This window comes from Meleagris gallopavo, chromosome 1 (genome assembly GCF_000146605.3).
Source record: "Meleagris gallopavo isolate NT-WF06-2002-E0010 breed Aviagen turkey brand Nicholas breeding stock chromosome 1, Turkey_5.1, whole genome shotgun sequence".
Taxonomy (NCBI): Eukaryota; Metazoa; Chordata; class Aves; order Galliformes; family Phasianidae; genus Meleagris; species Meleagris gallopavo.
Window position 1 is genome coordinate 90,022,016 of NC_015011.2, and position 13,191 is coordinate 90,035,206.

The 13,191-nt window shown below is 42.6% G+C and overlaps 1 protein-coding gene across 1 annotated transcript; it reads right to left on the reverse strand.

The window, feature by feature from the left end:
• Window positions 1-35: 35 nt before the first annotated feature.
• On the reverse strand, window positions 36-3,886 carry LOC104913889 (protein maelstrom homolog). The gene is made up of 4 exons (XM_019619922.1): window positions 3,378-3,886; window positions 2,928-3,014; window positions 2,093-2,186; window positions 36-496 (listed from the first exon to the last, which is right to left on the reverse strand). The coding sequence occupies exons 1-4, from the start codon at window positions 3,531-3,533 to the stop codon at window positions 327-329; spliced, it is 507 nt and encodes a 168-aa protein (XP_019475467.1). The 5' UTR covers window positions 3,534-3,886; the 3' UTR covers window positions 36-326.
• Between the last annotated feature and the right edge of the window lie 9,305 nt (window positions 3,887-13,191).

Here is a 13,191-nt window from a genome sequence, read left to right on the forward strand (position 1 = left end):
AAAAAAAAGAGTACATTGCACTGCATTTATGTGTTAAATCCGGAACAAACACTCCTTGGCATGAAACAAAGCACAAACATCAGAAGTGCCCCCTGGATTTATCCTGCCCTCTTTAAAACTTTATGCAGTCCCAGTACTTAAGTACACGTTCAAAAAAAACAAGCAGAAAACAGCAATGCTCAGTTATTTAAAGTAGAAGTCTAATCATTTCTGGTCAAAGAAGTGAGCCTATCTTAATGCCAGAAATGTAATCAGTGCAGCAGTAACGGACTCTAGAGAGCTTCCCTCTCAACCTAGAGCAAGATGAACTACTTCCAGGCCCCCCTTCATTGGAAATCACCTGAATCTATGAAGTGATGGAATTCAGCCATTATGCCTTCCTGCAGGGAGTACCTGACACACCCAATTTCACAAGGGAGGAAGCGCTGGTCACAGTGGGACGGCAGCTTGCCATGACTGTAAACATTGAGGAAATAGAAGATGTCTGCAAGTACAGCTGAGTGAGAAAAATAAAATATTATATAAGCAGATTATAATATATATTATGTAAGCATATAAAATGTTAAGAGGCCTACAACCCAACACCAACTACTATTCCTTTTTACCATGGGTCTGTTTACCCCTCAGGAAAAAACAATCAGTAATTGCAAAGAACTTCCACAAGCTCCATTCAGTAACTTATCAGGTAAGTTAAATGAACTGGTAACCTTTATGTAAAAGGAGAATTCTGCTAACTGAAAGGATCATTTGTCCTCACTGAATGAGCTCCCAAAGAAGACAAGAATATCTAGGAAAAGCATTAAGCAATAAAGTATCTTTTATTAATTTTGTAAGACCAAACAATAAAAAATACTTCACATTAATTAATGCCTAATAGTCACAAATCCTACGTAATATAAATATAATACATCCTACATAAGTTCTTCCTTAAGTTTAAGATAATGCCTACCCTCAAACTCTGCCCCTCATCAAAACCTTTACTTGTTCTACTAAAATGATGTAGTGGGCCAGATTTGATGGTGTTCAGCACCACCTGTACCAAGATGAGTTCTGGCACTAGCTTACATGGATCTTAATCTCTGCAAGCTGCAGTGGGAAAGAAGAGATACCTCCGGAGCGGAAATCTTTTCACATGGAAGAAAACAAAAACAAAAAACCAACAACCTAATATAGGCAACCATGCAGAAATATTAAGGAGCAGAATCATAAAACTCATCTCAAACTCAGTTGAAAGACTAGTTATGCCAGCTCAAGTCACCATGATCAAATTTACATCATAGTGATAGCTGAGAACGGATTCTGGCAGTGTGAAAGCTAATAGACATTACACTTTTTTTTTTCTTTTTTAAACAGAACTACTCTTTTCTGACCGTCTATAACAATAACATGTTCAAGAGATTAGTTAGGTAAAAGGCTTGAGCAGAGGCCCGAACAAACAGCACAAATACAGCTTCTATTAACTGGCTACTTAACTTATATTCCAAGCACTTTTCAGAATAAATACTACCAGATGTGTTTGTTACTTAATTCTAATCAAAACATCAATTTGAAGACAACATACAGACAGGAAAGTTTGGTTTTTAAGTGTTCTTTCAACAAGAAAACTAGCCAGGATGCACTACACAAGTAGTGTGTACACAAGTACACAAGCATCCATTCTTACTTTACTGAGAAGGTCAGGAAACCATTTTAATGCAACACCTATGTGATACAGAGTTTGAGCTCCTTGCCCTTAGATCTCGATATAAACATTCTATCACCCTGAACTTGGATTAGGCCTTGTAAATCACAAATGTCAGAGCAGGAAGCTTTGAGAAAACTGTGAACAAAAGTATTAGTAGCTACGCTCCCATTAAGCTAGAAGAAAAACAGAGGACAGAATTATTTCAGGGGATGCAGAGGAGCATTTGTACTGACTTCCCTCCAAGCAAGGAAAGATCTTCGCAGGCCTACATCATACTAAGAACAAGCACACATTTAACACAGATAACTACTGACAAAATGAAAACAATCTTTGCATAGCTACCACCCAGAATATCTTTACAAGCCAAGCTTTCATCTAGCAGTATCAGTTACTGTAAGATTACCATACCCTGATCACTCATCCACGATATAGCAGAGGCATCAAGAGATGTCACTCTGTACATTTCCGAAGTCGCGCCAGCAGATACTGGATTATTATACATCTAGAAAAGATGAAAAAACTCAAAATCAACCAAGTTAATTAGCCTCCAATAAAGCTCACCACTTCCTATCAGAGAAACACAGGATGTCCACTGCTCACTGTAGCTAACTGGAACAAATCTTTAGTTTATATACAAGTTTCTGCAGACTTGCAGATTAAGGCAAGATTACTAACAGGAGATTGTCATCTTAGTATCTCAACCTGCACAGTTGGAAAGAACTATAGCTAAATTTCTGAAATGTAATAAAAGTATTAAAAAAGTACTATTCTGTTAAAGGTTAACTACTTGTTGCTTTGAAGAAAGTTTTCAGAAATTTTCAGAAACTGAAATTTTCAACAATTCCCATAATTTTGATGAGAAAACCTGGGCCACTCATTTGCATTTGATTAGAAAAGGTCTTCATGAAAAGCTGATAAATCCCCAAGTCATCAGATTGTTCTGCTACTGTGCAATCAAGAGGGGCTTGTAAAGCATTAGGAAAGCATTGCACATCCACACACAAACATTAAGCTTTTTGGGTGGCAGAAAAATTTGGGCAGATGCCCAGAAACCGGAGAGGCTTACACAATGCAATCTAGACCTAAACTGCAAATAGCATCCACATCCAGATAAATGAATTCCAGATAATTGCCCTTGCCTGACAAGGGCTGATAGTTATCAGTTTACACCACTAAAAAGGAGGAATTAGTCCCATTGAAGCAAGCACCACTTCCCAAGAGGCGCTCCTTTCTGAGTCTTTACCTCCTTCTCCGCCTTCTGAAAGGATTTCTTTTCATTCCACTTTTGAGCCTTCTCTGCATAGAACATCCGCTCCTCCTCCGCCAGCAGCTTGAAGCAAAGCGAATTGTCAACGAGTTTTTACCGCTTCCTTCAGTAATCCCACAAATCAACAGAACGTTTCGACGCTTCCAAAGGGAGGCTGTCAATATTTCGCAAACACTGATAGCTATTATCACCCAACCAAGCGGTAGCTTTTCGGTAGTTCCCTCCCTCACAAAGCCATCCGGCTTTAACACAGGACAGCTCACGAACACATGCTCCTGCAAGCACCTTCAGATGGCCCACAGGCACTGTTATCCCACTGATTTCTTCTCCCCAGCCAGGGGTGCCTCTCCCTCCTACCTCCCTCTCCGAGGGCAAAACATCGTTCACCCCAAGCCCTCTCCCTTGAAAGCCGGCCCTTCCCCTCACCGCCCACTCCTGGGTGAGGTGAGGAAAGCCATCGACCACTCGGGTCACGGGCAGGCCGCGCTGCTGCAGCACGGGCAGCCGGTCACGCACGAAGAAGTAGTAGGCGCTGCGGTAGCGCTGAGAGCGCGACATGGCGGACGCCCGCCTCGCCTCCATTCGTCCTTTACCGCCACTCCGCGACGGCGCTGCTGTGGGCGGCCTGAAGAGCGGTGAGCCGGGAGGGGCGGAGAGCTGGCCGAGGAGCGCGTGCTCCTGCTTTCCTTTTAACGTGTGGGTGGTGCTGTCTCCTGGAGGTCGGTGACGGCCGCAGACAGCCCGTATCGGCGTGCTGCATAGGGGACACCTGAGGGCGTCGGCTGTTGCAGAGCGTGGCAGGTGGCTTTTCTTTTCGTTCTTCCTTTGGATTGTTTGTGACTGCGAGCATTGAACGTCAGGTTCAATAGGTCTTCCGGCATCTGCCAAGCCGGAAACCAAACAAAAATACGATCTCCTATTGCCGGTGACTGCATGTGGGCAAAGTGCTGTGTTCGCAAATGACAATGAGGGCTTTCCAGTGAGGTGTACTTTGAGAAGGAGGTGTGCGCTGCCAAGGGGAGCACAGGGCTGCAGTGAGGGGCAGGGCCCCGAGGGCTCCAAAAGGCAGTAATGGCCTCAGCAGTACCCTGGGACTCAGTGCACCTTGTGCCCCCGAGCTGGAGCTCCATTTAAGCTTGGGCCTGGGCACCAAACGAAGAGCAGCCTCACACAAGAAGCCTGAGCTTGGGTTTGAGATATATGGCAGAAGAGTGGAGGAGCTGAGATGGCGTGTGTTTGCTTAGAAAGGCAAACTTGCATATTAAAAATACTTTGGGAGCTCATGTGTAAAGGCCACAGAAGGGATCCCAGGGGTGGAACCCCTCCCTTACGAGGACAGGCTGAGAGAGCTGGGGCTGTTTAACCCCAAGAAGGGAAGGCTCTGGGGAGACTTGAGAGCAGCCTTTCAGTATATAAAGGGAGGCTGTAAGAAGGAAGGTGACAAACTGTTTATTAGGGTCAGTGGTGATAGGACAAGGAGAAATGGTTTCAAACAAAAAGGTTTAGGGAAAAGTTTGTTACAATAATGGCAGTGAGGCACTGTAACAGGTTGTCCAGAGAGCTGGTGGTTGCCCCGTCCCTGGAGACATCCAAGGTCAGACTGGATGGGGTCCTGAGCACCTGCTGGAGCTGTAGGTGTCCCTGTTCATTGCAGGGGAGTTGGACTGGATTTCTTTTAAGAATCAAACCATTCTATGATACTGTGTTTTACAAAACTGAAGCATCTGTATAGACTCTTGTTTTTTCTTCTATTTAATCTATCTCATTGAGTACCTGATACTTCTTTCACTGAAGTTTTGCATGCTGAGCCACAGTTCAAAGAAGACAAAAACTGGAAACAATCAAATACACATCATTCTGGTGAGCAGCATGAGTTGCTTCCTCCCTTAAGCTTTCTGTTGATCTCTCTCAAAAACAAAGTGATTCTCACTGGCCATAATATATTAAAAAATCAAGGGAAATTAACAGGGCAACAACCACAACTGGCTGTAGAAGAAAATTTAATCAGTTAACAGAAGGGATTGTGAAATATGATTGCCTGCAATAGAAGACCGTAAGTTTGATCTGAAGAAGGGTAACTGAAATGGCAATGTCAGTATAAGATCTGATTAAATTCTGGCCAAGTTTTTCTTCTCCTAGATATCTACCACATTCCTCACTGTTCCCTTGTCTACGGGGACGATCTTGATGGGGAATCATCTTCAGGATGCAGTAGAATTCCTGCAGAGCCTGCCTGGTGTAGCAGAACAAGAGTCAGCTCACTACTTCTCATGCAGCCACCCTAATTGAAGGTACCCCAGCCATCTCAATAAACATGTAGCCCTGGCTTGGAAGATTCTTTCCAATCCTACTGCAGAATACACTTGAATTTACTGTAAACCTAGACATAAGGATCAAAAATGCTGCTAAAGACTTTCATGAATTTCCAAATCATTGGACAGCTTTGCCTTTTCCCCTTGGTCTAACTTCCTTCATCTTCTGTCTAGGTAACTGAGTCTGTTTAGCTCCAGAGGAGGTAACCATTGGCTTAAATCTTTAATTGAGCTAATTGCGTTTGTCACTGCTAGAATTACTAGCAGATAAGGACAGATCAGATTGCTTTTGCATCTCACTGGTGGCTGGTTTCTCTGATGGTTAAAAAAAGCTGATGTAGTTTAGTTTTCTGGAAGCTCTTCTGTCTTGCTCAAATCCAGTGAAACAGCTTGTTTTATGCTGTTTGTGAACCACTTAATAGATTTGCTGTTAAATTTACAGGAAGAGCCAATTGGATTGCTAAAAACATAGAAAATCTTGATGTGAATTCAATGAGAATAACTTTTTAAAGTCACTATCTCTCTTGTGCAAAATCATTTATATCCCAGGCTAGTTCCTGATATATTAATACCAAATCTCTCAAGAGAAACTGCAAGAAATAACTTGTATCTTTCAAATAGGAACTTCTACAGAGTCTAGTTTTTTATCCCCAAAGGTGAATATTATTGTTGTATTACTGTGTGTTGTTGCTAAGAGTGAATCTGTGCACATTTGCTTCAGTTTTCTTTACACTGTGTTCTTTTCTCTTGTGCAGTTTTGTGACCCACCCTTTAACAGCCCATCCCTTTAAAAAAATCAGATAACATGTGCATCAACTCTTTGAAAAAGACAAGGTTGCAGTAATAGCTCTCCTAGGGCTAGAGGTGTGGTTGGAAAATAAAATTCATAAGCAATGAGGAGAGAAAGGATTTTTCTACACAAGGTTAAGGAAGAGAAAAAAAGAGGGAAGAGATCATCTTTGGAGCACGATGTCATCAGTGTTCTTTGCCTTGGCCTTGGGAAAATCCCCCTGTGATTTAAACAGAAACTCACGTTTTAACTATGCGATTGTCTGCTGCTCAACTTAGCTGGCAAAAGAGACCTTTAGACCATTTATGCTGATTTGTAAATAACTTTTGTAGCATTGGGGCCATTCCAGGGAATAAAAACAAGGGTTGTGCCAAAGTTTATATATTACTTTTTCACTAAAGTGCTTAAGTCAGTTAAATTACTCGATATGCCAAGACCTGACTTCTACATCTCTGGCCTTGGAAACCCAGCTCCAGAACTGGGGACCTGTGCTTTCCCATCAATGCATGTAGTTCATTAGATGTCTAAAAATATGGTCGCTGTAGATTGAAAAATTGTCTGGAAGTTTGCTGCCACTAATGCTTCTTCATTCAGGATTTCTGGCAACGACCTTCTTTCCAAGATAGATCTTACAGTAGTTCCTCAGAAAGAACAAACACATTTATTCTAAAAAAACATGGCAGCAATTCCACTTGCTGTTACATGGCGATCTGCTGCTCTTGGTCTAGAGCACTATCCTCCAAAATGAAATGTTTGGTGTCTATATGAGGGGAATATAATAGACAAGATCCAGTAGCCTGCTTCTCCTGGGGTCTTGCCATCAGAAGTGTACCACCACCACCCAGCTCCAAAGGCATACCACCTCCTTATCCCTCTGTTTTCCCACACGTGTTCCTTCCCACATCACCTAGCTCATTCTCTTTCTCTGCCTTTGGTTCTTCCGCTAAACATCCCACAGCAAGTCCTGTGCAATTCTGAAGTGCTCTTGGTCTGCATATTCCTAGTATGCAACCTCCCTCAGTCCAAAAGTTGATGTGTTGATTTAATAAGATTTCCAGCCTGAACCCTGGGACTGGGGCTGCTCTGAAACAGCGTTGGGAAGGGTTCAGACAAGTAGTCCCTTCCCCTCAGTTCTTAATTGGAGCTCCCACCTGCTGTTGTGTCCCTGGGCTCCACAGGACTTGTGCAGAGAGGCTTCAATGGGCCGATGGCTTTTGTGATGGGCTGGGAAGGAGTAAGGGCAGATTATTACTTGGCTATCCCCATGACATTGTCTCTCTGTACTCCTTTGTGGGTGTGCAGATGAGCTTTTACCACGTAATTGCAGTTTGTCTTTCTCAACCTGTTTATGGAGATTTTAGGTCTATGTTATTTTCTCTGAAGAGTGATATAGAATGGGAACTTCAGTTTTCTAGTCCAATAATTGCTATTGTTTCATATGTAATGCTTGTGCATTTCAGGAGTCATAACCTGCATAACCTGCAGGCTTCCCCTTCCCCTGACGGTGACTTAGACTAAGTTAGAGTAAACTATAGAAGTCAGCTTTCTCTTGGTCTTACTCCTGACCTAATGAATCCCAGCTTTCTTTCTGAACAATGTCACAACTGCAAGAGAAGCTGTTTATCTCAGCTGTGTGATCGGGGATGTGACTTTGAACATCCCACAGTCAGGAGGCCTTTTTACAGAAGGTAAGACATGTTGCCCTGCCTTGTTCCCTGTCTGCCTTTGCAGGGTTTCACAGAGTGTTGGACTTCTTGTGAATGTCCTAGGTAAGGCCTCATGGTGATATTGGCATCTTTTTTCCCAGTTTCTGAGGGAACTCAAGTGGATGCTGCTATGCTTCTGTCTTCTTTTCAGAAATACTAGCATTTGAGCTGGGAATTGTTCTGCATCAGGTCATACGGCTGTGGGATTCATAGGATTTGCCAGTCATGTGCTGTATCCCTTCTGACCAGGTTGTCCCAGAACCACTCAACCTGTAACTGTCAACTAGCTGTCCATGACAGGTGCAGCTGTATCCCTTCTATGCCATATATTGCAAATATCTTGCATGTCATGGCTCCAGTGAAACCACCACATTGTTCCAGTATCCTAGACAAATACTGGAAATCCTTAATATCTGATAAGAGCACCAGTAAGCTTTCAGGTGGATAGCAGGGGCCTGAATGGGGCAAACCACATGAATGTAAGCCTTAGTTTTGGTGTTTTTTACACCTGTGTGCTCAGGGCAGTCTAAGTGTACAGAGAAGCAGAAATGCAACTGCTTTGACTTTGACATTACATGTGTGCTTTTGGTTTCCAGCTGCTGTTGAATGAGGGGTTTTAAAACTGTAGTTCTACAGTTAGGTATCAAAAATTTTCCAAAGCCTTGTTTTGGATTTGGCCTTATATAAAGTGATTTGGATGATTACAGACCTGTCAGACCAGCAAGGATCCCAGGCAAAGGAATAGAATCACTGACACAGAAGTTGCTTCAATAATGAATTAAAGAAAACTAATGTAATTTATGTCAATCAAATGGATTTGAAGAAAATATTTTTTGCCACATTAGTTTCTAATTGCATCAAAGAGATATTAAGTGTGGTTACTAAAGGTAATGCATTTAGATGCATTTGAGTCGTCTAACTCGACCACATAACACTAAATCAAGGAAGCAGAATGATCCAGAGACAATCTGGTCCTCAGTAAATGAGCTAAAACATTAGCTTAGGATGTCTCAAAATGTAATTTTAAATGAGGAATTGTTATTGCACATTTTCAGCAAGATGGCTCCATGTCTTGGCTGCATACTGCTGAATGTTTATTAATAACTTTGAAGGTAGCGTGCAGTTGCCACAGATACTTGCAAATTATACAAAGATGGGGGGATAATTAATAATGAGGGAGACAGAGCAGAATATCCATCAAACTGGGTCTCTCCATGTGATGTGATGCCACGTTAAAAGGACTAACAGTGCAATCATTGGAAGGATAAACAAAGAAATATCAGGCATATCAATATATAGTGATGTTGATGTAGTATTTCTGCTTTCTTACTTTTAGCCTCTGTGCCTAGGATGTTCTCTCCAGATCTGGCATTAGCTTCAGAATATAGAAAAATATCAAATCTGTTCAACTTTCAAAGAGAGCATTAAATGGTGCTTTGATCACAGTCATTGCCTCTATCAGAAATCCCTTAAGAAGACCCTTCCACCTGGAATGGCTCTACTAGAAGCTGAAGTTAGATGAAATTAGGGACAGGATGAGGTCCCTCAGAACCAAAAGTAGTTTGTGGTTCTTTTTCTAACAGATACGCTGTAGTTCAAACAAGATGTAGAGTGGCAAAGTGATATGGCCTGTTTTATTAAGAAAGCTGGGTTAGAATGTCAAAAAAAAAAAACAATTTTGTGAATTCCAGCTCCTGAAGGCATTTGTGCTGTCACAGTTTCTCTATAACCAGCCATCACAGACAATTTGTTATCTCCTTGGCTCTCTGTGCAAGAAGAGTGTGTCTTATTCCTATTCTGTGTATTTTATAGTTTAGTGACACACAAAAGATGATGAGCTGAGAGGATTCGCTTATGATCATGTACCTGTATACTAACCTCACAAAATGTACAGATCGTGTTTTACTTACGTGAAAATTTCAGGTTCCCTTTCAAAGTGCAGCAAAGGTACACTGTATCTAAGAAAGAACTGGGGGCAGCATGGGAAACTTATATGGAGTGAATATTAGAGAAGGAGGTTTGTTTTCTTTTTTATAATGCTGAATTTATATTATAGAAATCAAGGCCCATTAGAATGAGAAAATAGTTTCCCCATTAAGTATTCTGAATGTTAGTTGGTGCAAATGGCATGGTTAAGAAGAAAAGCAGTTTATATATCACCCAATCCTGACGTTAATGGGAAGTAAAAGCTCCGTATTATTGTGCAATCATATGTACTCAGGCAGCTGAGAAAACTAACAAACAAAATATACAGAGAGAGCGCATATATTTCAGTGATGTCTTGCTGCGAAGCTATCAACGATTAATAGGAGACTCTGGAGTAACAAAGAAAATGAGGAAGAGTTTTAGTTAGTAACTATTTTGTAGAAACTCAGTAAATGCTGTGATTTGATGATGTGTCATGTAGTACCTTCTGCAATGTGCTGGTCTCGGTACTAAATCAAGAGAACAGTGCCTAATGGCTGAATCTAGTACAACATCCCAGAACGCTGTCAAAATCACTGTTTCTATGGAAATTTCTACCACGGGAATCCAAGGGACTGAATGGATTTGCAAAAGTACTCAAGAAGAAATGCACTTTCATGCAACACCTAGGGTTTTCTGATATGTTGCTGAGGTGGGTCGTTCTGAGTGGAGCACTGGCATGTGTCCTTCCAGATGTTGGAAACATTAAAAAACTGACTGCTTATCAACAGAGGAAATGGCCCCAAAAGACTGATACTGGAAGATCAAAGGAGGGAGTGGAATTAAATCATTGGCAAGAAGACAGAAGAGCTATGGGTAGCGGCAGCATGAGTAACAAGAAGAGAATTTGTTTCTGTATTGTTCAGCTGAATTGTTCATGGTCCCATTGTTTACAGAACTGCTGCAAGCAGTGTTGAGGTATCACTTATATCAGTGCTGTAGAGTGGTATTCTTCTAGTTCAGTCTCAGGCTACATTTTTCAGGACAGAAATGGGGAGCTTGATCATCCATTATCAAGATTGGAGAGAGATAAAGATTGAAGCCGTTTGATTGGATGTTGTTTTCCAGAGCACACATAGTCCCTGCAGTGGGTTGAAGTGATCTGGCTAATTCCTTAGGAATTCACCTGCTGTCTGAAGATAAAATGAGCTTAATTGTGCAGCTTTCGTCTCCAAGAACAGGCTAAAATGAAGGACAACAACCCTAAATTATCTATTAAGCCAGCTCAGAAGTTGTAATTTTCAGATCAAGGGTTTACAGAGATCTGGAACAGCTATTCAAGGCTCAGGCATCCATCATATGTGTGTATATACAAATGACAGCTCACGTTACATTAAAAAGAACCGTACACCATGTTTTAGTATATGAACGTTTCAAAGCAGCTATAAATCCAAAGTTACATGCAAAACAATGGTGCTTCCATGTATTGAAAATCTTTCCTTCCTTTGTTGTGAGTCAAAAGTTTAGCTAAAATGTTGTACATGCCAAATTTATTTGGAAAAGCTGGAGTAGATTAAAAAAAAAAAAAAGCTAGGAGTAGCTAACAATAGTGACACATAAGAGATTGTGCTACTCCCAGCTTTTAACCTATGAGACAATTTCAGATCAACATTGTCTCAGGAAACTGGATCGGCCTCCTGCCCAATTAAGTCATAGAAGGGGAAGGCGCAGGGATTTCACTTGAAACATTGGGGGTTGTTAGAAAAAATGCTTGAGGAAGGGAGAAATAGTAGCTTCGTGTTCACTTATTAGGAGTCTTAGTTCAGCCAGTACAAGCCTTCATGAATTATATGGCATATATATTTAATCCTGATGAGGCGGGCCCTCAGATAATCTGAATTATCGTGGCCTCCACGTGAGTTTTCATGATTCTGTGTATTTCCTGAGTCTGAAGTTGCAGCTCTAGGAAGAGTTCCTACTTTGCCTTTTACCTGCAACTATGCAGGAGTCCAGCCCTGAGTACTGGGTCTGTGTGCTTTATTTAGCGTGGTATGGTCTTAGTTCTTCATTGTGGCTTTTAGCTAGCACTGCCAAACAATTAAACTTATACTGGAAGGCATTCAGGGCTGGGTTGGACAGGACCCTGGGCAGCAGCCTGTTCTGATGGGTGGCAGCCCTGCCCATGGCAAGGAGTTGGGACTGGCTGGGCTGTGAGGTCCCTTCCAAACCAAACCCTTCTGCAGTGTTTTGGATTCTATGATGTATCAGGTCAGAGAGACCTTCTGACTCCCAATAGATCAGGACACTAGTTGGAGATGGGTGTGTATTTCTTTATAAGCAACACTGAATAAAAACAAACTATGTGAAAAGTATTTTTAAATAACATTGAGTTGCTGGGAATAAAGCACTTAAAAACAGGCTGTGCCTGGGGATCATCTCCTCACCCCATTCCAGTTCAACTACATCAACAGAAGGACTACAGCTATTCAAAAAACAACCCAAATGTTTCAACAGATCTTTTATCACAGCAAATGTGCCGTTTTGCTTTCTCGCTTGGAAATTAGGGATCTATTTTTATTTGCTGTTTTTGAAAAAAGTGTATCTTGCCTGCAGTCAAGTTAAGACTGAGAGGTATGCAATTGAAAAACACCTGCTGGAAGTATCTTAGGGTCATATTGCGGGCACCACTTGCACCATGCCTGTAGCAGTGGGCACACCCAGCACTGATCCCTCTGGGTCCAGCAGGGCACTAGAAAATCAGCATCGGTTGTGTTCTGTGACACACTGGAACAGGTTGCCCAAGGAGGTTGTGGATGCCCCATCCCTGGAGGTGTTCGAGGCCAGGCTGGATGTGGTTCTGGGCAGCCTGGTCTGGTGGTTGGTGACCCTGCACATAGCAGGGGGGTTGAAAACTAGGTCATTGTGGTCCTTTTCAACCCAGGCCATTCTATGATTCTCTGATTCTCTTTGGCACATTCCATTGGAATGGAGGCTGAAAGCTGTTCCCGTGGATCACCGACATCTGCAGAATCCAAACTTCGGTTCCAAATGCAGGCTGAGCCCCTGAAAAGTACAGCGTGTATGCATCTGGCTCTGCGTCGGTCAGGGCTGTTTTGTGGCACAGCAACACCCACCATTCAAACAATGATCGACAGCAGCACTTCTAGTTGGCAGCTCCCCCCGAAAACTTCCAGCCCAGTCCAACATCGCTTTGGCACCAACACCCAACGCCCCACGGCTCAGATGTCGGTCTCTAACAGCCAGAACACCTCCTCCTCGTGTAAAGTTGGATCTCTTCTTGATCTAAAATCGCAGCGATTGGTCACGGTGCAATTGGAAGCCCAAGGGAAACGCTGCACTGCAACAGTCTGCTCTCGTTTCCCGAGGTACGCGCGATTAATTTGGGGGCACGGATGATCGGAGCGGACATTTTTAGCAGCGAAGCCGCGGCGCGGAGAGTTGCGGAGCAGCGCTGCAGGGAGCTCCTGGCAACCGAGCGGCGCTTCCCTCGGCCCCAGCCCCGCGGA

Coding starts and splice junctions, on each gene's coding strand:
- LOC104913889 (XM_019619922.1), bottom strand. CDS start 3,533: ATGGAGGCGAGGCGGGCGTCCGCCATGTCGCGCTCTCAGCGCTACCGC. Junction 2,187..2,927: donor TTCAGAAGGCGGAGAAGGAG/GTAAAGACTCAG, acceptor CATCTTTTCTAG/ATGTATAATAATCCAGTATC. Junction 497..2,092: donor ATCGTGGATGAGTGATCAGG/GTATGGTAATCT, acceptor TTTCTCACTCAG/CTGTACTTGCAGACATCTTC.